We start from the raw sequence: 26,310 nt of genomic DNA, 5'->3' as shown, positions 1-26,310 counted from the left end.
GCATTGTTGATTGTGAAAAGGTGCTGGACAATCAGTAGCGAAACTTAGACAAGTCTCCACCTAGCTGTATTGCCTAACCAGAAAATAAACCAACAGTAAAAGAAATGCCTTGTCTTTTGTATTCTCTAACATGCTAATTAACAAGGACTAATTATAACATTTTTGTACAATGAACAACTCCACAACTGTTGAAATCAAACTCCCCAGAATAAATTAAGATGATTTAAAATACCAAAAAAAATAGTAGCAGCCTGTTTGCAATTATATGGTTATCCCACATTTTTTTGCAATCCATTCGCACTTTACATTTAAGGGAATTATGAATAATAGTTATACTACTTTAGGCTTTGGATAAGTCGCCGAAGTTCTCTTTGGTTGCTTGAGTCTATGGCAAACTTTTCTGCTCGAGACAAGTTCTACTTGCTCTTGTGAGCAAGACAGAATATCATGCACATCAACTACTTGGAACACAAGACTCCTAAACAAGATCACAAAAGCATACAAAAGAGAAATGTTAAATGAATGTGATTCTTCCAAGTCACTCAACAAGACTTAACTCCAGGGCATAGAGACACTGGGATGAAATTGTATACAGTTCATAGATGTAAAAGGCATACATAAGCAATACAAAAGGGAAAACAAATTTCAACTAAAGAATTTTCCAAAACTAAAATCATTTCCATAAACTACCAAAAAAATAAATCTAAGATAGTCACAAACTCCTTCAAAATAGCAAAGATTCTAAAAACATGGTTGCTAACTCCTTCGACTAGGGCAGAATCAAGACACTCATGCAAAACAAATCCAAAATCTACCGTATTGCTGCATCATACCTGTCCATGTAGTCTTTCTTCAACTTCAACCAGTTGTGGGAACGCTTGGCAGGTTCATATGTGGCATCTTGCTCCAATGTTTTGATAATCAGGCCTTCACAGCTGCACATACAAAATCACTAGCAAAAATTAAATTTCTTAAAAAATCAATTTGTAGATTGTGACAAACGACAGTTTGAAATTGTTTCTATTATGATTAGGTGTGTTGTATGCCTTGCAAATCCAAGGTCCTTGTAATAATATATAAGGATATTAGTGTAATGTCAAGCTACTAGTTAAACATAATAATAGTCTAATGTAAGCGTAATAGTCCCCATAAGAACCCATGAAGAAGAAGTTGTAGAAGCATCTGTGATACATTGTGCATTATGCAGGTTGACTGGTCTCTTTAGAAGTAGAGACTCCATTATGGGGAGGTGAAGATTCACAAAGTCTCGTAAGGAATCTTTGAATGCATGACGACCTTGATGAGGTATGTGGCTCTTGCATGTACTTCTTTCACGCATGTTGAGCCTTAGGACAAATATCTCTTGGAATCTTACATGGTTTTGAATACCATCGATAGTTTTAGTAAAACCTAATTGTTAAAATTTTAAAGCTTGGTTGAGTAGATTTACAATCACAAATTGAAGTTGAGTTGGGCTGTTCATATGCTTTGAGAAAGAATCGGCTGCTGCCGTATAAGAGGTTTGAATCAGTGGATTTTATTTGTCATCTTAAATACAATCCTGTTCTAATATTAATGCATTGGTAGATCTAAGATCTCTCTTTTAGTTCTGGATTTCTTTCCCAAAAGGGTTTTCCAAGTTACATATTGTGTCAATTTCTGTGTTATTCTTATTGCTGCTGTTTATAATTCCATTTTCAGTCTGAAATCTCTTTTATTTCTGATTTATATCGGTCACTAATATCATATTTAAGACATGTTTGATGTTCCTAATCAAATATTCACCAGTCACAGCACTTGATTAATTACATGTCCAAAATATCATCAATAATTCACATGCATTCAACATCAGTATAACGTATATCAGTTTTTAAAATGATCAATAATTATATCAAAAATAGAACATTCCATTCAAAAAAGAAAGAACATAAAAGTCACAAGAACAACATCCAAATTGTGTGGAATAAGCATAATCAATTGCAAAGAAACAAGAGTCACAACTTGCTAGACAAAATAAGCTGTGAAACTTTATACAATCTTTACATCACATTAGAGATAAAAGGTAATTACTGTAAAAGGCTGTGTTAAAAAGGTCAGTTACTATCAAAAAACTCAAGTGATAATAAATGATGTTTTCTAGTACAGAAAACAAAAACATATCTAAGCAAAGAAAGTCTGGTGCAGGCATTTAAAAATATAAGTGAAAGAGACCAAAAGATGCTGAATCATAGAGGAACATGAATTGTGTCCAAAACAGGAAGGCAGCATATTCATGTAAGTCAAATGTCTAAATCTGTGATCTCCCTATGACAAGCAGTCATTCGTGCATCATGCAAATGGATTTAAATTATTTTTTGTTTCATTTGAAATGACTGAAAAAATAGATTGCAAAACAGATTAGAAAGCTGGATTTGCATAGGCTAAGACTTCAAAAAGACATAAGATTGTGAAGCAATACCTATTATTCACAGCTTCGTCAAGAAATGTCTGGATCTCTTCCAAATCATTAGATTCCTTTGCTGTTGCAAATAAGAACTTCCCTGCTTCTTCTTCAAAAGAATTATACAGACACTGCATGAAAATTATGCAAGCCATGTCACAAAATAATAATTAACACTAATTCTCCCATGCATGCACTCCTGTGCATACCATCTAAATGGTGTCATTATCAGTTTGCAAATAACAAGGAAGAGATAGCTCTAATATGGGAGTACAATTTACTATAAATGAGGTTAAATCAAGAGTAAGAAAATATGCATAGAACACCATAAATGTGCCCAATGACATCTACCTGGACATTCAACCCTAATGTAATTTTTTTGGCACCAAACAAGATAATATTAAATTATGATCATGAGAAAGATCTTGTTAACAAAATTAAAATTTAAAACAATAGGACAAAATGTAAATCTTATTAATTCATAAGTTTCCAGCATATAACTCACTTCTGAAAGAATTGTAAACCAAAAGCTTTACCTCTCTTCGCTTTTTTAGTTGCTCTTGTAATAATGGCTGGCCATTTAGACTCAACATGTCAAAAGCAAAAATGCATACTTGCACTTTGATATCACTAATTATGACACCTTTTCGGGCACGAGTGCTAAGAACCTGCAACACCCACACAAGCAGGCCACTTTAGGGGTATTCTACAAATTAAGTTCAAGAACAAGGAAAGTTGTTGCTTAATGCATGAAAAGCAGATAATGTACTACAAGAAAACAGAATATAGATGGTCACAAAAAAAATTAATATAACAAGAAAAACACCCAAAAAAACACTAATTACAAGTCAGATCATATTCATGCATTAATAACATTCAGAGACTAATATGTTAACATGAAGTTTTCCACATCACTAACATTTATTGAACATCCATTCAACACATTCATCAAGTCTTCAAGGCAACTTTGGCCCTTCATACTTTGACATTGTTGTGTTGGAATTTGCCTAATTATTCTTTTGTGCATCCTACCTTGTATACCCATCAATTATAGTCAATCTAAGAAACTTCCAAATGGGTCTACTTTGGTCAAAAAACACCAAGTTGGATGCTTGCCACCCTCAAAGTTCATGTCATGTGATAAAAGTTGCAAAATATTGGAAAATCCCAAGTCAGAGCATTTTGATCACTTTCTAACACTTGCACAACATTCCAAGCTTTGAGTGTCGAATTGGATATTTTCATGTTCAACCAAATATCCAAATCAAATATCTAATACCACATTAAAGTCCTGCGCAGAATCATATCTATTTCCAGACATTTCCATTACCTCCATTCCCACACTTTCCTCACCTTCCCAACTTCTCCCTTCATGCAGACCTTCACAATGGATTTCTACGTTTCTCCATCCCCCTTTTGTGGAATTTTGCAGCCCAACCAAACATTCCTCTAATCCTCCTTCCTAAACCACCATCGGTCCTTCCCTTTGTCTTTGCTGACTTTTAATCAGGATATAAACATTTATCTCACATAAATGTCCCATGTAAGTCCCTACAAGACTTTCTCACAAACTTCTTCCTCAAGTCTTCCTTCCAAACTTCATATTTGTGGATCCAAATGCTTATCCCACATCACATCCCATACCTGGTCACACGAAGCCTCTTCTCGCTATCTTCAAATCCACTTTGTAAAATTCTCACTCGTATCAAGATATCTAGACCCCAGTTTGATTATCATGTTCCAATATCCACCTCCATCCTCAAATCCGACAAGAATTTCCCTTAGCCTTTTCTCGTTTGTTTATTCCCTCACAAAGGTTGGCCTTACTTTCAAACGCCATTCACCCCATCTGCTTCCCATATACAATTCAAACCTGATATCTTGCATCCTCCATTTCCACATCCTGTTTCACCTCAAACCTTCACAATTCTCCCAAGATGCCTCTAACCACTCCCAAATTGCTCTAAGACTACTATTAATGTCAAATTGGACCCTAGATTAGATTTTCTTGCCCAAAAGCCATTGTTTAACCTTAAGTGCATGAATTCATATGTCCTTTTATCAATGTTAAATTAAGACAGCCACACTGCCATTTATGGAATAGGTGATGTCATCTCTCAAGGACCTTGTCCCTGCAACCTGATTGTTGATCTGGCAGATTTTGTAGGATATATCTCGCAATACACTCAAAGGATTGTGATATCCACTCCACTGCAGTGATCTTGCAAGCGAGATGAAATGGAGGTTATCTATATATATACCCTCCTATTACCTATTGTTGTGACCATTTCACACATCGCCCCATTAAAATGGGGACCCCCTCTTTTTGCTCGTTTTTCTCGCCTTTCTCTCTGCTTTTTAGGGTTTTGGTTTAGTGAGTCAGTTGTCTGGACTAGGGTCAAGCCTTAGGGTTTCCATTTAGATGTTTTCAGGCCAGAGTCCAGTCCATCTTGAGAGCTTTTTTAGCTTCCTCCCGTAGGATGCAATTTTGGAAATAAGGTGAATTCGTCAGGTGGTCAAGTGAGTTGGTCTAGTTTCAGTCGGAATTTTGAATGCAAAGTCCAAATTTGTTTAAGTGTGAATGATGAGATTTTTGATTTTTGTCTAATTGAATGATTTTGACCAAATTTTGGAATTTTGATGATTGATTTTGGGCATTGGAAATGACTTGCTTTTGCCTTGTGAAGTGACTAAACCCTTGAAATCATGATATTTTGACCTGTGGAAGCAAAATCGCTCCTGTCCCTCACTGAAGGACCGGAGCTTGTTTCTCAAAATTTTACTGTCCTTGCAGGATCAAGATGAATTTTTGATTGGAAGTGATAAAGGGAGGCAGGTTCTTTCCGTTGAATATAATTTGAAGAATTTCACAAACACGGAAATGTGCCAGGAGCAAAAATCGCTCCTGTCCCTCAGTGAAGGACCGGAGCTTAAAATCCAACATTACCTTGTCCTTGCAGGATTTGAACGATTTGACAATTTGAGGAGAACCAAGGAATTGCATTTTATCAGTTGAATATAATTTGGAAGCGCAAACATGAGGAAAACTTGGCCTAGAAACTAAATCGCTCCTGTCCCTCAGTCAGGGACCAGGGCGAACTTAATGGTGGCTCCCGTCCCTCTCCCAAGGACCAGAGCGAATTTCCTCATAGGGCAAAATTCAGGCGAAGATTAAGTAAGTTTTGAGTTTGAAGCAAGCAAGGAAGGTATAACGAACCTGTTGAAGACAAATTGAAGATTGCAAGACACCAAAAGGAGGCTCATATTTGCCTAGGCGCTCCTGTCCCTCAGCCAGGGACCAGAGCGAATTCTCCCTTAGGCCAATTTCTCACCAAGTTAGAACGAACTCCAGGCCAAGGATGAATGAAAGGGTGCACAACAAGTCCGTTGAAGATATTTTTTGGACATTGGCAAAGTGTGATTGAGTTTGCAAATGAAAATTCGCTCCTGTCCCTCAGCCAAGGACCAGGGCAAAATGTTAGTTATCTTGCCTTCCACTCAAGTTCAAGTCACTCCAAGACAAAGTACAAGGTGGCAATGACGTTTGAGGTGTCTCGACGAAGAATAAAGTTGCAAATACCGCCAAAGATGAAGGATCTATACTATATGCCCTAGATCGCTCCTGTCCCTCAGTCAGGGACCAGAGCGAAATCTCTATAAAGGCTTAAGTTTTGGATGTTGATCACGTTTCAAGTGTTCAAGAAGGACCAAAGGACATCGTTTTACATTGCGAACATGATTGCAAATTGATAAGAACAAAGATGAGCCCAAGACACCAAAGTTCGCTCCTGTCCTTCAGGCAAGGACCAGGGCGATATTCACTATATTGGCCATTTCTTTCGAAAACTACGTCAAGCCAAGGTCGTACAAGCTTGCAAAAGGTTAAAGTGTCCTTGAGAAGATGATATGCAAAGAAACCAAACGTCAAAAGGTGGTCAACTTGAACAAGGAGGCAAATCGCTCCTGTCCTTCAGGCAAGGACCAGGGCGATATTCACAAAATCACTCATTCTCTTCAAAAGATCACATCAAAACAAAGTTGCATAAGGTTAAAAACGTCATTTGGAAGGCGATAAACAAGAAGCTAAGGTTAGGAGATGATGAATTTTGGCTAGAACACAAGGATCGCTCCTGTCCCTCACCAAGGGACCAGGGCGAAAATCCTCCAAACATCAAATGTGCCTTGTAAAAACCAAGTAAAGTATGCGTGGAGTGAAAGGGTAACGTTGTTTCTTGCTTAGTGATGAAGATTGGCAAGGATCAAGGAGAACACAAGGTTCGCTCCTGTCCCTCACCAAGGGACCAGGGCGATAATGGTCACAAGGGGCATTCATCTACGAAATCAAGTCAATCAAGCTCGAGATTCCTAACAAAAATGCCAGTTTCAACGTAGAGATGATGGTTTTGAACGTAAAAGGCGAGAGATTCAAGACTAAAGTACTAATTCGCTCCTGTCCCTCTCCCAGGGACCAAAGCGATATGGTTTGTACACTTACCTCTCCAAATTTTGGCGCTAACACATTTTTTTTGAATTTTATTAAATGCTAAAAAATCGATAAAATTTGAATATTTAATTAATAGCATTTAAAAATTGCGCATGGACATTTAATTAATTATTTTTGCCTTTTAAAAAAAAAAAAAAATCGAATTAATTAATCACAAGGGCATTAATTAATTAATTATTAATTTAAATAAAATCAAATTGGAGCGCTTGGATTTAAATTCTCAATTATTTACAAAGTCGGCCTTAATTTTTAAATTAAAATTTGTTTTTTAAATCGCTTTATTTACAAAGTCGGCCTATGGGGATTAATGAGGTGAGCGCCTATAAAGGAAGGGTAAATCATTTCATTTCAAATCATCATTCAAACAATCTTTACATGCGAAATATCAAGAGGACAAGGAGGTGCGAAATTATCATTTAAGGAGAAGTGCGAATTGTGTTCAAGGTGCGAGTTTCATCAAAAGGAGGTGCGAAGCATCATCAAAGGGGAGTGCGAGTTTAGTTGGAGTTGAGCGAACTTGCCAAGATCACGTCAGAGACCCCCAAAGGTGGCGAAGTGCTAAGGAGAACGTTCGTTTGAGGGAATCACGTTGAAGCCATCAAACATTGATTTTTGCCTAGGCGATTCTCTTTATTTTGCATTTTAGAGTTAAGCTCTCAAGTAAGGTATGGCGAAATCTTCTTTTGTTTTGAATTTTGATCGTCATAGCCTTAAGTTTTGAATTTTGAAATTTTGAATTTCAATAGCTCAATCGTTATTTAGGAAATGATAACTCAAGGATTTATCATGAAGTTTCCTAAAATTAATCTTTAATCTAATCTAGTTATACATTGCAAAATCTGTTACTTATTATGAAATGTTGCGTAGGTGATACAATGGCGACCCCGAAGACGGGAGCATCCACCAGTCGTCCAGCTCTCATGAAGGAAGATCAAAAGAACGAAGAACTGGAGACCAAGATCGTGTCTAAGTGGAGCAACATTGGAGATACCAACTTGGGTAACTTCAGCACGAAGAAGTTTCGAGAGGTCCCTTACATTGGCAAGCCATCACCTGTCGCCAAGAGGATAATTGAAAGTGGCATCATAAAGGCAGTCGGCTTCCCTCCAGCAGTTCAGTGCCATGAGTTGATGATCGAGTGTGCTCGTCATTATGATCCACAGTCCAGAACGATCGTGTCCAAGGAGGGAAACACTTTAGCTTATCTTTCAGAAGAGGCTATAAGTGAGGCTTTCCATCTTCCAGAGCACAGAGATATGGTCTACAAAAGCATAGAAGGAGCCAGGTCCATGTATGAAGATGATCCAGATGCTTGCCTAAGCATCATCAACAAGAATTGGCTACTCAAGAGTCGTCCTCGCCTGAGTAAGATCCCGAACACACCACATAGGATCGATTTCCAGGAGGAGTACAGAGATTTGATTACCATGCTCAATCGAGTCACAGGAGCCCCTCAAGCCTTCTACTTTGAGAAGTGGATGTTCTACTTTATCCAGGTGATAGTTCAGGGAAAAGGAACAATTCATTGGGCTAGCATGATTAGCCATTGCTTAGACGTACAGTTGAGGAGACTAGAGGCTACCAAATCCTTCCACATGAGTTCATACGTCATATACGCCTTGATCAGGAGCTTTGAGTACGCAGGACTACCTCATAGAGGAGTGATTGGAAGAGGACCCGGCGAGGTCAGAGTTTGTGATTCCTATGTCCACTTGCATCATCCGCTAGGAAGCAACTACAAGTTAGTTAATGATACCTTCACGATGAACATCACAAGGACGTTGCAAGGCGGGATTCACAACAGATTATCTCAGGATGCACAGAAACTAGTAAAGAGGTACGGTGCTTGGTTTATCCAATTTCTGAAGTTTACTTATATTAGAGTTCATGGATGTCCTTCACCTCCATACATGTTGTCGAGATATCCGACAGACAGAATAGTGTTACTTGAGGTAACAAGACAGTTGGCAGCTTATGCGAAGGCATTCAGACACAGACATGGAAATGGAGTTCCTATACCTATCATCTTAGGCAATTCAGTTGAGGTATGTCCTAATGCTTTAGCCATGGATGACGCAGAGAAGGAGTTAGCTTTGTATTCTTTTTCATTCTTTGCTTTGAGAGAGAGCTTTGATCCACATGGATATATAGAGGAGACAGTCGGTAGGAAATTTAAGCATGAGTTTCAGATAAAAGATTTTATGATGAATCTCTTAGACGATCTTGAAGTGAAAAGAAAGATGCATTCTAGATTGCCTTTGGATTTCATCAGGAAATGCAAGATTTACAGAGTGGCCGACCAAGCTCAGGACAGTGGCCGACATCTCCAGTCATCCTATGATCGAGAAAGCAAATCAGTAAGGTTAGATTGGAATGAGCCCGAGGTTGTGGATCTAGATGCTTTGATGGCTCCAGTCTTGTCTTGTACTCGCAGATGGGTTGATGTGCAGCATCAGAAGTTGAGAGAGCAAGGCATAGCTATGACTTTCACTTTGGAAGAGAAACCAGCTGAAGGTGGAGCTAGTGTAAGCGAAGGCAATCCTAATCCCAGAAATACAAGTGAAGGCAACCTTCGAAGTGCAAGTGAAGGCAATCTCCATCTAAGAGGTTCGAAGAGGAAAGAGAGACCTGAGAAGAGAGAATCTTCCAAAAAGAAGCAAGGGGCCAACCGAGATCGTTCATCCGGCACATCTTCTCGACAAGAGAAGAGGACACTTGAAGTAGAAGAGTCTATGGAGTCAATGGTACAGAATGATAAAGAAGGACAGGCACCTCAAGAGTCACCAAGTGGATCTCTCCAAGATTATGAGCTACATGAAGACAAGAACAATGATGAGATAACATCTCCTCCCAGAGAAGAAGAAACATTGCATAAGGAGATACAGGTTAAAGAAACAAGATCGGCCATCCCAAATTGGTTGAAGGAAAGATTAACGAAGGTGATTGTGATCGAGGACGAAGACAATGTAATTGATTTGGAGAGCCTTGTTGGACGTTCTCAGGAAGTGACAGAGAAGAAGAAGGCTACCAAGATGTCCAAGATGATTAGAGATGAGATTGGATCCAGAAAATTACAGATAGCTACACCAGCAGTGGACAAGTATGAAGGTGAGATCCTCGCAGAAGAATATGATGTAGAAACATTTGAGCTTGGTCCATCCACAGCCGAGCAGACAATGGATGATGCCACCGATTCATTTGAGGCCTTGAAAGACAAGCTTAGAGAAGAAATGGAGAAGAATAGAAAGCTTGAGAGAGAGGTCGGTGCATGGAGAACATATTTCAGCCATCTCAATCAGCCTTTGGGACGTCAGGATCAAGCAAGATCACCCGTACAGGCACTTCCCCTTCAATCAATTGGTAAGGCAGAGAGATTCAGGAGTATGGTCCAGCGTATGAGTACTTGGATGGACAAATCTCATACAGTTGCCGTAGAATTTGCAACAAGGATGATGAAGACTATTCATAGGGCTATCCAGGTTCTTGAGATCATCCACAACTTGATGATAACGGTAGCCGCTTTTGCTCATACCAAAGATGTTATCATTCCTGTCTTGCGAGTAATCAAACAAACAGGAAGGTCTTAGCGCAGGAAAAGATCATGGATGGGGGACCTCACAGTTTACTTCAGTGGTCAACCTTACTCCAGATGAAGGAAGTTCTCTTCAACGACATCAGTACTAGGTGCAATCATGTTGAGGAGGTTATCCACCCGATCCAGGACAGAGTATTTGAGGTATTACGTACCATTCTTGGCAGGAGGATCGAGGTTGAGACAGATGTGGATTTACAGGAATTGGAGGATAGAATTAAGGTCATCTTTTGCAAGGATGCTAATATTATTACAGATGAGCAACAGGATCAGATGTTTGCTACCATGCTCCTGATTGAAAAGACTAAGGAACTTGAACCTGAATGGGACGCTGCTCTTCTCGAGGCATTTGATCAGGTCATCCACTTGGAAGAAAGAATGAAGAATCTTCCCGAGATTCCAATTGCTGAGATCGAAGGAATCGTATCAAGATTCATTGCATATGCTAAAAAGGAGCATTGGAAAGGGAATAAGATTCTAGATGAGAGGTTGTTATAGATGACATGGCACCTTAATTGTCATTGGTCTATGTCTCCTAGGTTTTTGTGCCAAATTTAATATTTGGCTATGCATTTAATATTGTTCAGTAAAAAGGGGGCTATTTGTAATAAACCCTAATTAGGGTTTAGGTGTCATAATCTTGACCGTTGATCTGTTTTTGATCTGGACCGTTCATTGTAATTGAGGATGCTATTTATACCCTCATTTCTTTCATTTTTGTAACTAGAAAATTAGAGAGAGTTAGAAATTATTGATGTATTAGAGAATTAGAGAGTTTAGAAGCAATTTACTTTTGTAGCAAGATTGAGCTTTGAGAAAGGAATTCAAACAATTGTTGTACATGATGGCTTTGAGATCAATAAAATATTGAAGTTATGGTGTTTTGTTGCAATTCTCTTGGTTATCTTCATGGTTGTTTATTTTTCTTGAATCATTCTCAATCAAAGTAGTGTGTTAATTCGAAGGACAAAGTGTTGGACTTGATCTTTGGTAGGATTCATTATCCAAACCACTAGCTTCTTGCTGATTGTAGGAACGCCTTGCGTGGTCGACTGGAGAATACTTGAATTGTTTAAACCTTCAATAGTTGTTGTATCTTGGATATGTACCTTAGTGGTAATGTCCTTGATCTTTGATGTATTGAAAAATCATTTGTTACCTTAGAAGATCGCATCAATTTCAATTGAGTTGTTAATTTATGGCAATATTGAAGTTGGTAGAATCTCACCAAGTCTTGTCCACATTGAGTCATTCTTAGGGTTAGACTAGATTAGACCTCTTGGAAACCCTATCCTTCTGATATTTTTTGAAAAGGCTTGTTTAGTTTAGAAAAAATCTTCGGCGACGTAAGGCCCCTTGATGACACAGCAATCACAACGACCACTGGAGCTTATCCACACGTAGAGACCCTACTAAAAAGAACATTGGAGTCATCTTAACTGATCCTTCTTGCGATATCTTCAGCAGTTAGCGACTTTATTCAAGAGAGGATAAGATGCCTTTGGGTATTTTATTCTGTGTATGATTGTGTACAAAATACACGTCAACACCTATACATTGCAAAGTGTCATTAATGCGCGAGAAATGTCATGACTCCATGAAAGACAACTCTCACATTCCTCGTAGTACAAAAGTAATGTGATGATGACACTAGCAAGTATGAACAATTTCTACAATTGTGGGTGACTGTACATTTCTCCCAAGAATACGCATATACACTTCATGATATATATTTGCAAAAAAATTTGTGTAGGGAAGGAAGAATAGGTTGCAAAGTGAAAACAAGAAAGATCTTCCAAGCTACTAAGGTTTGTCTCCAATAAAAGGTTAAATTATTATTGGTAATCAAATTCAAATTTTGTCTTTATGTATAAAGCAATATTTAGGTTTTTAAATTGATTTATCAAAAGTATTATTGGTGATCAAATTCATATTTTGTCTTTTGTGTATCATCTACTTGTGTGCTTCATGTTACCTAAATTAGAAAAACAAAAGTGAAATTTTTGTTTGACAAAAGTTGGATAAGAATTCATGTTTTTGTGAATCCTTTGCTTCTACACTCATGCAACCTGAAGTAAAGAAAACAAAAACTATCTTGAGCCCTTATATTATGTATGGTTTAAATTCTAAACCATAAAATTTGTTTCCTACAATTTCACTACAAGTTCAAACAGCGTGGGTGATGATGAGGGTCAAGCTGTGGGGATTGAATCTAAGAGTCCAAGTACAAATAGAGGGGCACGGGTGTTGATGAGGAAACTAGTTCCATTTGGAGAGCACCTCTTAATTGTGCTCCTAAATTGTTAGAAGATTTTGCTTCCATTTGGAGTGGAGTGCACGTCTTAATTGCACTCCTAAATTGTTGGAAGAATTTGCCAAGGTTTCTTATGATAAGAAGTCCCCTTTGAGACAATTTGCAACCAAAATATTGGGGTATCATGGAGCACTAGATTGTGTTAGTGCCATTTTTGTAACCTTAAATTTGAAAGCAGCATTACTAGAGTTAATATACACTTCCTTCATGTATGAGGCAAAGGTTTAGAGGAATGCAATGCCTTGTCACTCAAACAAAGGATTGTAGTAAATAAATTGTGGGGTTGTGTTGTGACCATTTCACACATCGCCCCATTAGAATGGGGACCCCCTCTTTTTCTTAGGGTTTTGCTTTCCTTGGTTAGGTTTTCTCTCTGCTTGCTAGGTTTTGGAGTGAAGTGAGTGGTCGCCTGGGCTGGGTAGATTAGGGTTTCTCTCTGAGAGCTCGTCTTAGGGTCTCTTTCAAGTTGAGTCCAGCCTGGTTTTGGGAAGTCCTTAGTTGTCTACCTGGAGCCCTAGGTTTGCCTTAGTGGATCTTTTCCTTTCAGGGGAATGAAGATGGATAGGATGATAGGTCTCAGGTCAAGGTAGGTCTGGGTTGGTGGTTTTCTTGTCAGAATCTTGTTTTCCTCTCAATCAGAGCCGGTTAAGCGGAGTTCGTGGTCAGAGAGAGATGGAAGTGGCGATTTCAAAAGCTGATGAGCAAATGCACTTGATGATGATTGAAGGAGTTTTGAAAGGATATCCAAGGTTTGAAGTGTCAGAATAATGGAAGTTAGCCTGAAAGAAGATCTTTCGCTCCTAACCCTTCCAAAGGGTCCAGAGCGAAATCCTCACTTGACCCCCAATTTTGGCCTTAGACGTGCAGAATGAAGTTTTTCGAGTCAAATGGATGGCAAGTAGACATGATGATACTAGGGAGAGATAAAGTTGATCAAGTCTGAATTGAGAAGGAGCGGAATTGAGTGTGAAATCAACCTAAAAAAGGAATTTTGCTCCTGACCCTTCCAAGGGTCAAGAGCGAAATCTACCCTTTTTCCACTTTGCTCAAGGATTTGACCAGAATTGTAGACTCTTGGGGCATAGATGAGAGAGTTGGATGAATGTTTGCCTTAGGGAGGAGGTTTTAGACCTTGTGATGATGAAAGCTAGTCTGAGAGGAGAATTTCGCTCCTAACCCTTCCAAAGGGTCCAGAGCAAATTCTTCCCTTTTTGCCTTCCTTTGACCTTAAAACCTAGTTTGACCTTGCCTAGACCCAGTTGGATGAAGGTTTGTCTTGATTGCGATGAAAGGAAGTTGATTTGACCAAGTTTGTGTGAGAATGAGTTGAAAGGAAGATGAAAATCAACTTGGGAAATGATTTTCACTCCTAACCCTTCCAAAGGGTCCAGAGCGAAAATCCTTGAAGACCTCAAATTCTCACTTATCAAGGCCAAATTTCTAGTTCCTAAGGCATGTTTGAAGGTATTTTTGAATGTCCAGAGGGTCCAGAGCAAAATTCTTGAAAACACTCATTTTTCCCTTGGCTAAAGTCAAGATCTTGGCGGAGATGCAAGAGGAAGGATCTATGTTTGCCCCCCAAAGAGGATTGGAAGTGAAAAAGTCAAGAATCAAGCTCAAAACATGATTTTCGCTCCTGACCCTTCCAAAGGGTCCAGAGCGAAAATCCTTATAGCTCCTGATTTCCTCCTTGTTTGGGTTAGGTGTTGACATGATGGAGGATGAATGGGTATGTTCTTGTCCTTATGAGGTGAGTAAAGGTGGATGAGGTGAAGATTTTAGCCAAGAATATAAATTTCACTCCTGACCCTTCCAAAGGGTCCAGAGCGAAATTCATTATATACTTCATTTGCTCCCTTGTTTTAGCTTGAAACCTTGATCCTTAGATGGAAAACGATCTATATTTGCCTCCAGGAGAAAATTGAAGTTTAAAAAATGAACAATCAAGCCCAAATTGTGATTTTCGCTCCTGACCCTTCCAAAGGGTCCAGAGCGAAAAATCCTCCTAAGGCTCATTTCCTCCCTAGTTTGACCAAATTTCGAGTTGCAAGGCATCTTGAAGGGAAGTGTGGACATGTTTGGACTTTGGAAATGTTTGAAAGCCTTGAAAAAATCAAGGATTCTAGCCAAGAAGGTGAATTTCGCTCCTGACGAGATTTTCGCTCCTAACCCTTCCAAAGGGTCCAGAGCGAATTTTTCAAAACCTCTCTTTGCTCTCAACTTTGTGCTAGATCAAGTATGGGCTAAGGTAAAATTAAGAAGGAGACGTCCCTAAGAGTGACTTCAAGTTGTTTGAAAACATTGAAAAGTGAAGGATTTTGAGCCAAATAGTGGAATTCGCTCCTGGCCCTTCCAAAGGGTCCAGAGCGAAATTCCTAGAAACACCTATTTTTTCCATTAGAGGAGGTCTAGTCCTTGGATTTTTATGGCGTGGATGGAAGTGGGATATCATGAGTTTGCCTCTTGAGGTGGTTTGGAGTTGGAGAAATACAGAATCAAACCTAAGAATGAGATTTTCGCTCCTAACCCTTCCAAAGGGTCCAGAGCGAAAATCTTAAAATCACCTTGTTTTCCTTACAAAACCAAGTCAACTTTGAGTCTTTATAGCTTGGATGAGTGTGAGGAGAGGTGTTCTTTCCCTTTTGGAGTTGATTTAGGTCAAAAGATGGAGGAGTAAGCTCACACCAAGGATTTCGCTCCTGACCCTTCCAAAGGGTCCAGAGCGAAAATCCTAGGATCACCTGCTTTCTTTGCAAGACGAGTTCAAATTTTGATTTTTATGGCCTAGATGGGAGTGAGGTAATGTGTCCCTAGTCTTGGAGGTAGATTGAAGTCAAATGATGGAGGAACATGCTAGAAAACTTGAAAATCGCTCTTGACCCTTCCAAAGGGTCCAGGGCAAAATTGTGCAAAACCTATCTTCTCCCTTTAATTTATGCCAAGTCTAGTGAGGATTGAGATCAAAGAAGACCTTAAGGATGGCTTCAAATTGCCAAAAATTATCAAGTTTGAAGGAATTGAGTCGAATGATGAAAATCGCTCCTGACCCTTCCAAAGGGTCCAAGGCGAAAATTCTACAATCACCTATTTTTCCTTGCAAAATCAAGTCAAACTTGTGTTGGATGAGAGAAGAGAAGTGTTCCCTTGCCTTGTGAAGTGGATTCAAGATGAAATAATGAAGGAATGAGCTCAAAACAAGATTTTTGCTCCTGACCCTTCGAAAGGGTCCAGAGCGAAAATCCTAAAACACAACCTATTTTCAAAGAGTGTGTGCCAAGTCAGACCTGGATCAAGTGAGGGATGCTCCTAGGATGACCTTTGAGTAGTTTGTTGCCTTCAAATGTGCTAGTTTCAAGCTAAGGGAGGAATTTCGCTCCTGACCCTTCCAAAGGGTCCAGAGCGAAATTCTTCCAACCACCTTTTTTTCCAAGATTTGAGTCAAGTCGGGCCTAGACTAGAGTGGGAGAAGCTATTTGGAACACCTTGGAAGGATTTTTGACCAAAAAGGATACATATTTTGACCTAAAGAAGGAATTTCGCTCCTGACCCTTCCAAAGGGTCCAGAGTGAAATTCATCAAAATCACTATTTCCCCATCATGTCAAGACAAGATTTGGATTCCTATGGCATGGTTGAGGTTTGAGTGAGATATTCTAGGGCGAATTGAGGTAAAGGAAGTGCAAAATGAAGCCTAAAGGAGGAATTTCGCTCCTGACCCTTCCAAAGGGTCCAAAGCGAAATTCCCATTATCAATTGATTTACCCATGTGAGAGGCTAAAAGGATGGATCCCTGGACTTTGTTAGGCCAAAACAAGCATATGCACACCTTTAAGAGGATTTTGGGGTAAGAAATGAGACAATTAAGGCAAAATCAAGGAAATCGCTCCTAACCCTTCCAAAGGGTCCAAGGCGAAATCCTTGAGGAAGCCTATCCTTCGCCTTGTTTGAACTAGGCAAAAAACATGAAGGTATGACATATCTAGATACTGATGGAGTGAATAAGCCTAGATGAAAAGTTCAAATAAGCCTTGAAATAATTTAAGCCTCCATCATACTTTGAACATTCTAGTACCTATGGAGAATGAGCCTTCATCAAACCTTGGTCAAACTTTAGCATCCACTAAGCTTACTTATATCTTTTCACTAAATTTGCTAATTAAATCTCATTTGGGGGACTAAGACAAATTCGCATGAATTAAGGCACTTATAATTTGATTAATTAATTTTTCTAAGCCTTAAAATAAATAAAAAATCAACCTTTGGGCGTTGAAATTATCCTAAATTTTAAAAATCCCCACTTGAGCGCTCAAAATTTATTATTTTCACCTATTTATCAGGTCAGCCATGCTTGTGGAGAGCTTTTTTTAATTTATTTATGCCTTTACCAAGTCGGCCTAGGGGTAAAGTGAGGTGAGCGCCCTATACAAGGGAGGTGTGTTCTTGAAATTTTAAATCATTCATTCATTTTCCCTTGTGCAAATTTAAAGAGCAGATTTGGAGGTGCGAAATTGAGCAGATTGAAGGTTAATTTCCAGATTTTGGAGAATACTTGAAGGCTGGTTGAAGGCGAACTCCTTGCTGGAAGCTGATTGAAGGTTAATTCATCCAAGGGGAGAGTGTAAAATTCAGAATAAAGACCTATTATCCAGCAAATTCCCATTTTCCTTATCCATTATTTTAAAGGTTGATAGTTAGAATCAAGGAAAAGGTATGTACAATCAGATTTTTGACAGCTTATTCAAGATTTAATATAATTTTTCATAGCATGGTTAAGTCTTTCACAATCTGATTTAATTCATAATTAGTATCAATTTGAAAATTCATAATTCTAAGGTTTATCATACTATTTTCAAATTGTAATCTACTTATTTCCTTGGAAAAACTTAAATTCCATACCTTAAGGTACTATGCTCAAACCTAACTTTAAGCCTTTCTTGTAGGTATCAAATGACGACCCCCAAGGCTAGTGGATCCACTACCCGGCAGGCCCTCATCAAGGAGGATCAGAAGAACGATAAATTGGAGACCAGGATCGTGTCCAAGTGGAGCAATATTGGAGACACCAATCTAGGAAACTTCAATGTGAAGAAGTTTCGAGAAGCGCCCTACATCGGCAAGATGTCACTTGTTGCGAAGAGGATAATTGAGAGTAGCATCATCAAGGTCGTGGGTTTCCCTCTTGCAATCAAGTGTCACGAGTTGATGATCGAATGTGCCCGACACTATGATTCACATTCGAGGACGATCGTAGCTGAGGATGGAACTATCTTAGCCTACCTTTCGGAGGAAGCTATAAGCGAAGCTTTTCATCTCCCGGAGCAGAGAGATGTGATCTACAAAAGTCTAGAAGGAGCTAGATCTGTTTACGAGGATGATCCTGATTCCTGTCTGAACTTCATCAATAAGAATTGGTTGCTCAAAAGTCGACCTCGCCTGAACAAGATTCCTAATACACCGCACGGGATTGATTTCCAGGAAGAGTTCAAGAACTTGATAACCATGCTCAATCAGGTTACTGGTGCCTCTCAAGCCGCCTTCTTCGACAGATGGATGTTCTTCTTCATACAAGTGATTATGCAAGGACAAGGAAAGTTCAACTGGGCTAGAATCATTAGTAATAACCCGGATGTACAGTTGAGGAGGCTAGCCCCTACCAAGTCTTTTCACATGAGTTCATATGTCATATATTCCTTAGTCAAGAGTTTTGAGTACGCAGGGCTACCTCACAGAGGAGTTGTTGGGAGAGGACCCGAAGAAATAAGAGTTTGTGATTCTTATATTCAACTACATCATCCACCAAAGAATGATTACAAGCTAATCAATGATACCTTCACGATGTATATCACCAGGACATTGCAAGGAGGGATTCACAATCGATTGTCTCTGGAAGCACAAGAGCTCGTGAAGAAGCATGGTGCATGGTTCATTCAGTTTGCGAAATTCACATACATCAGAGTTCATGGATGTCCTTCACCTCCCTACATGTTGTCGAGATATCCTACAAACAAAATAATACTACTTGAAGTGACTAGACAATTGGCAGCTTATGCTAGAGCATCAAGGCACAAGCATGGAAATGGAATTCCTATGCCCATCCTGCTAGGAAATTCAGTTGAAGCATGTCCTAATTCTCAAGCCACGGAAGATGCAAAGAAGGAATTATCTCTATATTCATTCACATCCTTTGCATCAAGGGAGAATTTCGATCCTCATGGTCATATAGAAGAGACAATCGGGAAGAAGTACAAGCATGAGTTTCAAGCAGAAGACTTTTGGATGAATATTCAGGATGATATAGAAGTGAAAAGAAAGATGCGTTCCAGATTACCCTTGGATCTCATCAGGTAATGCAAAATTTACAAAGTAGCCGATCAAGCCCAGGACAGTGGTAGATACCTCCAATCATCCTATGAGAAGGAAGATAAGGAAGTGAAAATAGATTGGAATGAGCCAGAGGTTTCGGACCTAAGAGCATTGATGGCTCCTGTGTTAGCTTGTACTCGTAGATGGGTAGACGTACAACATCAAAAGTTGAAGGAGCAAAATGTATCCATGACATTCACCCTGGAGACAAGAACAGAAGAAGGAGAGGCAAGTGTGAGTGAGAATACTTCTCATTCCAAGGGTTCAAAGAGAAAAGAAGGACCTGAGAAGAGAGAGCCTTCCAAGAAGAAACAAAAGGTGAATCCTGATCGTCCACCAAGTACATCTTCTAGGCCTAAAAAAGAAACAAGTCAAGGAGAAGATCAAAGGCAAATAGTGTATGAAATTGATGAGTCTATGGAATCCATGGTGCAGATTGATAATCGAGGTAAAGGACAGGCACCTCAGCATTCATCTAGTCAATCTCTTCAGGTTGGTGTTGATGAACAACGGGAAGGAAAGAATGATGATGAAGCAACATCTCCTTTCAGGGAAGATAGACTTCTGCCTAAAGAAATACAAGTTAGGGAAAGAAAGTCTTCTATTCCAGATTGGCTAAAAGAGAGGCTAACAAGAGTAGTTGTGGTCGAAGAGGAGGAACAAGTCTTCGACTTGGAAAGTCTCATGAAGAGGTCGAAAAGAAGAAGGCCACCAAGATGTCAAAAGTGATTAGAGATGAAGCAGGATCCCGAAAGGTCCAGATAGCTACACCATTGGTAGACAAGTATGAGGATGAGATCCTAGCAAAAGAATATGATCTAGATACAATTGATCTTGGCCCACTTACCTCCAGGCAGGCTATGGAAGAAGCAACCGATTCAGTGAGAGCACTTAACGACAAACTCAAAGAAGAAATGGAAAAGAATGAGAAGCTAGAAAGAGAGGTCAGTGCTTGGAGGAATTATTTTAGCCATCTTAATCAACCTTTGAGATGACAGGATCAAGCAATATCTCCTTTGCATGCACTTCCTCTTGAGTCAGTAAATGAGGCAGAAAGAATGAAGAGCTTAGCTCAGATCATGAGTTCTTGGATTGATGAATCTTACAAGGTTGCCATTGAATTTGCAACAACGATGATGAAGACGGTCCACCGAGCTATCCATAATCCATTGGTAACTGTGGATGCATTTGCTCACACTAGAGATGTTGTCATCCCGGTCTTGCAAGTGATAAGAAGGACACCAAGACAAATTCTAGCACAAGAGAAGATAATGAGTGGAGAAGCCCATAGTCTTCTGCAGTGGTCAACTTTGCTCCAAATAAAGGAAGTTCTTTTCGAAGATATCAGTTCCAGGTGTAGCCAAGTTGACAGAACTATCCACCCTATATTCAAGACAAGGTATTTGAGGTATTGTGTACGATCCTTGGCAGAAGAATTGAGATCGAGACGAATGTAGACATCCAAGAATTGGAAGACAAGATCAGGATCATCTTTTGCAAAGAGGAGAACACAGTCACCAAAGAGCAGCGAAATCAGATGCATGCTACTATGTTCCTGATTGAGAAAACAAAAGAGGTGGAGCTTGGATGGGAGACAACTCTTCTCACTGCCTTTGATCAAGTTCTTCACTTAGGAGAAAGGATGAAGAATCTTCCTGAGATTCCCATTGCTAAGATTGAGGCGATCACGTCCAGATTCATTGAATATGCTAGAAAAGAGCATAGAAAAGGGAACAAAGTTCTAGATGAGAAGTTGTTATAAAATGATGTGGCAACTTAATTCCTATTGGTCTATGTCTCCTCGTTATTTGTGCCAATTCTTATTGGCTATGGATTGATAATGTTTATCTAAATGAGGACTTTTTTGTAACAAACCCTAATTAGGGTTTAGGTGTCAAAATCTCAGCCGTCGATCTTCTTTTGATCCAGGTCGTTCATTGTATTTGAGAGTGCTATATAAGCCCTCACTCATTTCATTTTAAAGAGTTAGAAAAAGTAAGAGAGAGAATTAGAATTTTTAGAGTTTAATATTGTCAGCAGCATAGAAAAAAGTAGTGAAGAGAGAAAGTTGAACAATTGTTGTTTATTTGGCTATGAGATCAATGAAATATTGAAGTTATGGTGTTTTGTTGCAATCCTTGTGGCTATTTTCATGGTTGTTCATCTTCTTGAATCACTCCTAGTGGAGATAGCATTTAAGTTTTATGTTTGAAGGACGAATGTTGTGCTTGATCTTTGATAAGACTCATATTCCAAACCACTAGCTCCTTACTGGTTGTAAGAACGCCCTGTGTGGTCAACTGGAAACATCGAGATTGTTTAAGAGTTCAGTCATAGTCGGAGGCATTGATATGTATCTTAATGATAGTATCTATCCCCTTAGTGATTTGAAAATCATTGAATCCCCTTAGAAGATCGCACCAATTCCAGTAGAGTTGTAACCTCTTGGCAATACTGAAATTGGTAGAGTCCTATCAAGACCAATCATCACTGAGTCATTCTTAGGATTAATTTAGTCTCGCCTCCTCAAAACCTTTATCTTTTGATCTTTTGAAACATCAGTTAGCATTAGGAAAATCCTGTTCCCTCATTTGAAAAGTAGTCACACGAACAAGCTTTCTCTGAAAGTACGTAAGGCCCCTTGAAAAACAGTAAACACAACGACCACTGGTGCTTATCCACGAGTAGAGAACCTACATAAAAGAACCTTGAAGTTTCACCGATTGATCCTTTTTTGCGATATCTTCAGCATTCCAAAACTTTACTCAAGAGAGGATAAGATACCTCTGGGTATTTTATTCTGTGTTTGGTCGTGTACAAAATACACATCAACAGGTTGTGGAAAAAACCTTATAGTTGGTTTTATGCCACCAAAGGGTACTACAAGTACCAGTATTCCCATGAACCATGGTTTCAAGTTTATCCATCTATAGTTCAAGGGCAGCAAAGCCTAAGGGGAGGGTAACTAGTGATACTCCAAACTCAAAGGAAAAGTTATTCAATGTGCAATATAAGGATGAAGCAAATGATGCCATTAACAAAGCTATTACATGTGGCATGTTCTCCTTATTATAAGAAGGTTGTGGCAAAAACAATAAAAGCAAGACCTTCATTTGTGCAACCAAGGGAGACAAAAATAAGACTTACAATTTTGGATCAGAATTATTCCAAGATAACATTCTAATTGAGAGAATGAAAGCTACTTGGGTCACTAATAGATGCAACGTAGTCATGGATGGATGGAAGAACATTAGAAATCGTCCAGTCACCAACATCGTGGTCACATTTATAGATAGCACTTACTTCCTTAGAGTTGTTGATCGTTCAAAGCTAAGTCACAAGGTTCAAATTCGAGTTCAAGTTTGGCAAACAATAAAATTTGGATTAAGTTTGGCAAGGGTAAAAATTCAAAAAAACATTCGGCATTAAATTTGCCTTATATAGATTTAAATTAAAATTATATAAATAATAAAATATAAAAAATTGTGAAAATAATTTAGCAATGTTGAATAGATATGAAATTAAATTATATTCTAAAATAAAGATAGTCAAATTAAAAAATTATATTATATTAAATTTAGAACTAATATAAATATTTTATACTTATTAAATTAAAATTATTAAAAATAAAGCAATACTACTAGATTTAAATACATTATAATAAATTTAAAATATTGTAACATTGATATGTTCAAAGTTTTAAGTTTAGTTTACTAATATATAAATTATAAATCCCTCTTCGACTCTCCAAGTTCATGCAACTAAACACACATCCCTCTACACTTCCAACGATTGAATGTTTGTTTGATCCCACCCTTCTCTTCTAATCTGCCCAACAATAAATCGAGTGATGGCAAAGGTGTGACGAATCACACCAAACGTAAGTACAAAAGTTAGCTAACTCTCGCTCAATCTACAATCCGCCCTTTGACACAGACTAGGACCCCACCTAGGTGTGTGTCAATCAACACATGCAATTGTTCATTTACCCTTCAAACAACTAAGCTTCTATCGACATTCCAATCATGCTAAATAACAAAATCAATGGATTCCTGTTTACAAAGCAAAACATTGATGACAGAGCATGGTTCCATTCATTGCGCCAATGTATTTATTATATTTTAATAAAAAGTGCCCTAGCCTAGTTCCGTACGAACTTTAAGGCAAATTTAACGAAATCCTTGAGTTTATAAGAGTTCATTGTGCGCCAATGTATTTATTATATTTTAATAAAAAGTGCCCTAGCCTAGTTCCGTACGAACTTTAAGGCAAATTTAACAAAATCCTTGAGTTTATAAGAGTTCATTGAATTTCAAGCTTCATGCATGAGGTTCAGCAAAACTTGTGACTTAGGTTCAAAGCACTATAATGATGCCAATCATTAGATCCAAATGCCTAGAGATGCAATTGAGGAGGTTAGGCTAGATAGTTGGATGAAAGTCATGATAAATGCAACCTATATGTGTAAGGTTGTGAAGAAACTGATTAAGGAAGCCTTGTTGTGTGCATGCCTTGAATAATGCACTCAAGGACATGGACAAAATTGATTGGATCAAGCAGGTCATTCATGATGCTAGAGATGTGCAAATTTTTATCTCCGACCACCACCCTTCACATACAATATTTCAAGCCTTCTTCGAGAAAGAATTGTTGAAACCTACGAAGACAAATATGCAACGAATGATAAAGACACAAGAGTGTGACTAGTGGCTTGATTCTAAAGCAAAGCACGGGAAAAGGGTGAAGGGATGATGAGTGACATTTTGTGGACTGATGTGAAATCCATTATCTATATCATTATTCTAGTCTTTGCAATCATTAGATATTGAGACACTAATGCACCTAAACTTGTAGAGGTGTATGAGTGCATTGACAATATGCTTGGCCAAATGAAGGTTGTTGTAAAAAAGAAAAACAAGACATTGTGATTCTATCAAGAAGATATTTGCCTACATTCAACGAAGGTGGGAGAAAATCAACACTCCCTTGCACATGGTTGCCTACGTATTGACCCCGCAATGGTAGATGCAAAGACCTAGCAGAGTTACCCCTATATAAGACACTAAGATACAAGCTGACTTCATAAAGGATGTTTAGGAAACGTACGGGCAGAAAATGCCGCCATCATTCATACGAAGGGGGCAAAATTTGCCACTTCTAGGAGATATCCAAAAAAAGCCAAGCTAAATAGGGAGACTCTGCAATAGGAAGACCCAATTTCTCAATGCATTGTGCATGGACTTCATTCTTTAACAACTACACTAGCCATTCATCTATTTTTCCATGTATTTAATGCTTATGTTGCCTGGTGGAAGTAGTTTACTTATAGCTTCATCCAATATATTAACATGAGCATGGTTACCTCTAAGAGAGCAAAGAAGTTTGTGGCTAGACATAGTGTTTTGCATTTCATTGACCACAACACTCTCACGTACAAGGAGAGTGCAACAACCCAAAAGGATTTAGAGCTAGAAGAGCCAACACAGGTTGATAATAATGCAGCATAGACAAGGTTGGCTGGTATTGATTTAGAAGAGATTGACCTTAAGGAGTCTAAGAGTTCCAATGATGAGGATTTTGGCATAGACTTGAGAATGATCAAAGAGATTGGGCCCAACTGTATTTGAATTCTGCATATAATCATAATTTTGAATATAACATACAGGCATCCAACATTTTCAATGTTTAATGCAATTTGTTTAGTATTAGATAAAAATCTAGGCCCTTGTCCCCTTATCCCTCCTATTCTAAAACTCCAGAGTCCATGGAACTATGATAAAATGCCTCCAAAGAAGAAATAAATGAGGAGAGTACTTGATAAGTTCAAGCATTAAATTGGTTTCACTACTAACAACAAATAAAAACAATATTAGCATTTGTACATCGTGCAGACTATAACACAATACAAAGTCACAAATTTATAAATCGAACCATAGAATGCAAAGAATTTCTTTTCTAAGAATCCTTAAGACCCATACCACCTATAAGATTTAGTTTCAATTCAACCAAAGGGACAAAAGAGACATTGCAGATCTGCCTTGATACAAAGGAACCTATACAAACATACAACTTTCTGTTAATATATTACGAGTTGAATTTTACAAAGCATCTTAGCTTTACTGAAACCAACCTGAAAAGGTAAAATTTTGTGCTTCTCCCGATCAAATGCAACAACCTCACAATCCAATACAAATGATGTCACAGATGGTTTCTTGCATCTGCATCCTGACAATTACAAAAATTAGTTACCAAGCCACAATAAGGTATCTAACTTCTAAGAAAATTAATTTTCAAACACCCATTGAAAAAAATCATTAACTGCAGTCAACATAACGCAAAATGGAATTAGACTAATAATGAGCTTTTCGAATAAGCTTTTGTTAGATCAGAATGTTCATTAAAAGTGCTGCCAATTTCAAACCATGAAATTCAATGATCACAGAACTCCTATAGAAGAAAACTAACTCAATATGAATCACGAAGCTTATTAATACATAAAGAATTATCAAACACACACAACTTGTAATGTGGATTACAAAATTTCCGACTTCTTTTTACACAATACTAAATGGATCTAGAAAAAACACAAAATCTTTCATAATATAAAATTCCCTGTATAATTTTTAAAAATCAAAAACAAGGTCCATCAGACTCTGAACTACATGCAACTTGGAGCATTTACAACAGAATGACTTATGTACAAAAGATGGTGATCATGCTCCTGAAATTAAAGGGAGTTAAAATTAGAATTTGTAAAATGGAGTTAAACCTTAAACATCCTCACTAAGCAAATCCATCAGAGAGTTTTTTTCAATCAACATAAAAATGAGCTTATTTGAAATTGGCAATGCATGAGGCATGTTAAATGACACTGCTTGCCGATAAATATTTTGATTTCTGTATGATGTTCAGATACAACCTAGACTTGCTTTAACAGGGATGTCGCACAGTAGGCAATCTAAGAAACTGGCAAAGAAATCACAGGATAAGATCCAGGATGTCCCAGAAAATCTTTGTCCATGTTTATAGGTTGCATGGATGGATAACCAACATTAACTAGCACGTTCTGCCCATCTGTAGATGACAAAAGATTGACAA

The 26,310-nt window shown here is 38.4% G+C and overlaps 1 protein-coding gene across 2 annotated transcripts in view; it reads right to left on the bottom strand.

The window, feature by feature from the left end:
• Positions 1-26,310, bottom strand: part of LOC131073776 (DNA ligase 1) — a 191,382-nt gene that overhangs the window by 93,167 nt on the left and 71,905 nt on the right. For both annotated transcript variants that reach the window (XM_058010272.2, XM_058010271.2), the window contains exons 7-10: positions 25,343-25,430; positions 2,977-3,108; positions 2,459-2,571; positions 834-935 (exon numbers count right to left, since the gene is read on the bottom strand). In XM_058010272.2, coding sequence (XP_057866255.1) covers positions 834-935; positions 2,459-2,571; positions 2,977-3,108; positions 25,343-25,430 — 435 coding nt within the window. The remainder of the gene's footprint in view (positions 1-833; positions 936-2,458; positions 2,572-2,976; positions 3,109-25,342; positions 25,431-26,310) is intronic.

The sequence above is a fragment of the Cryptomeria japonica genome, chromosome 1 (assembly GCF_030272615.1).
Source record: "Cryptomeria japonica chromosome 1, Sugi_1.0, whole genome shotgun sequence".
Lineage (NCBI taxonomy): Eukaryota > Viridiplantae > Streptophyta > Pinopsida > Cupressales > Cupressaceae > Cryptomeria > Cryptomeria japonica.
The sequence above is the reverse complement of the archived record's forward strand: the minus strand, read 5'-3'. Positions and strand labels throughout refer to the sequence as shown.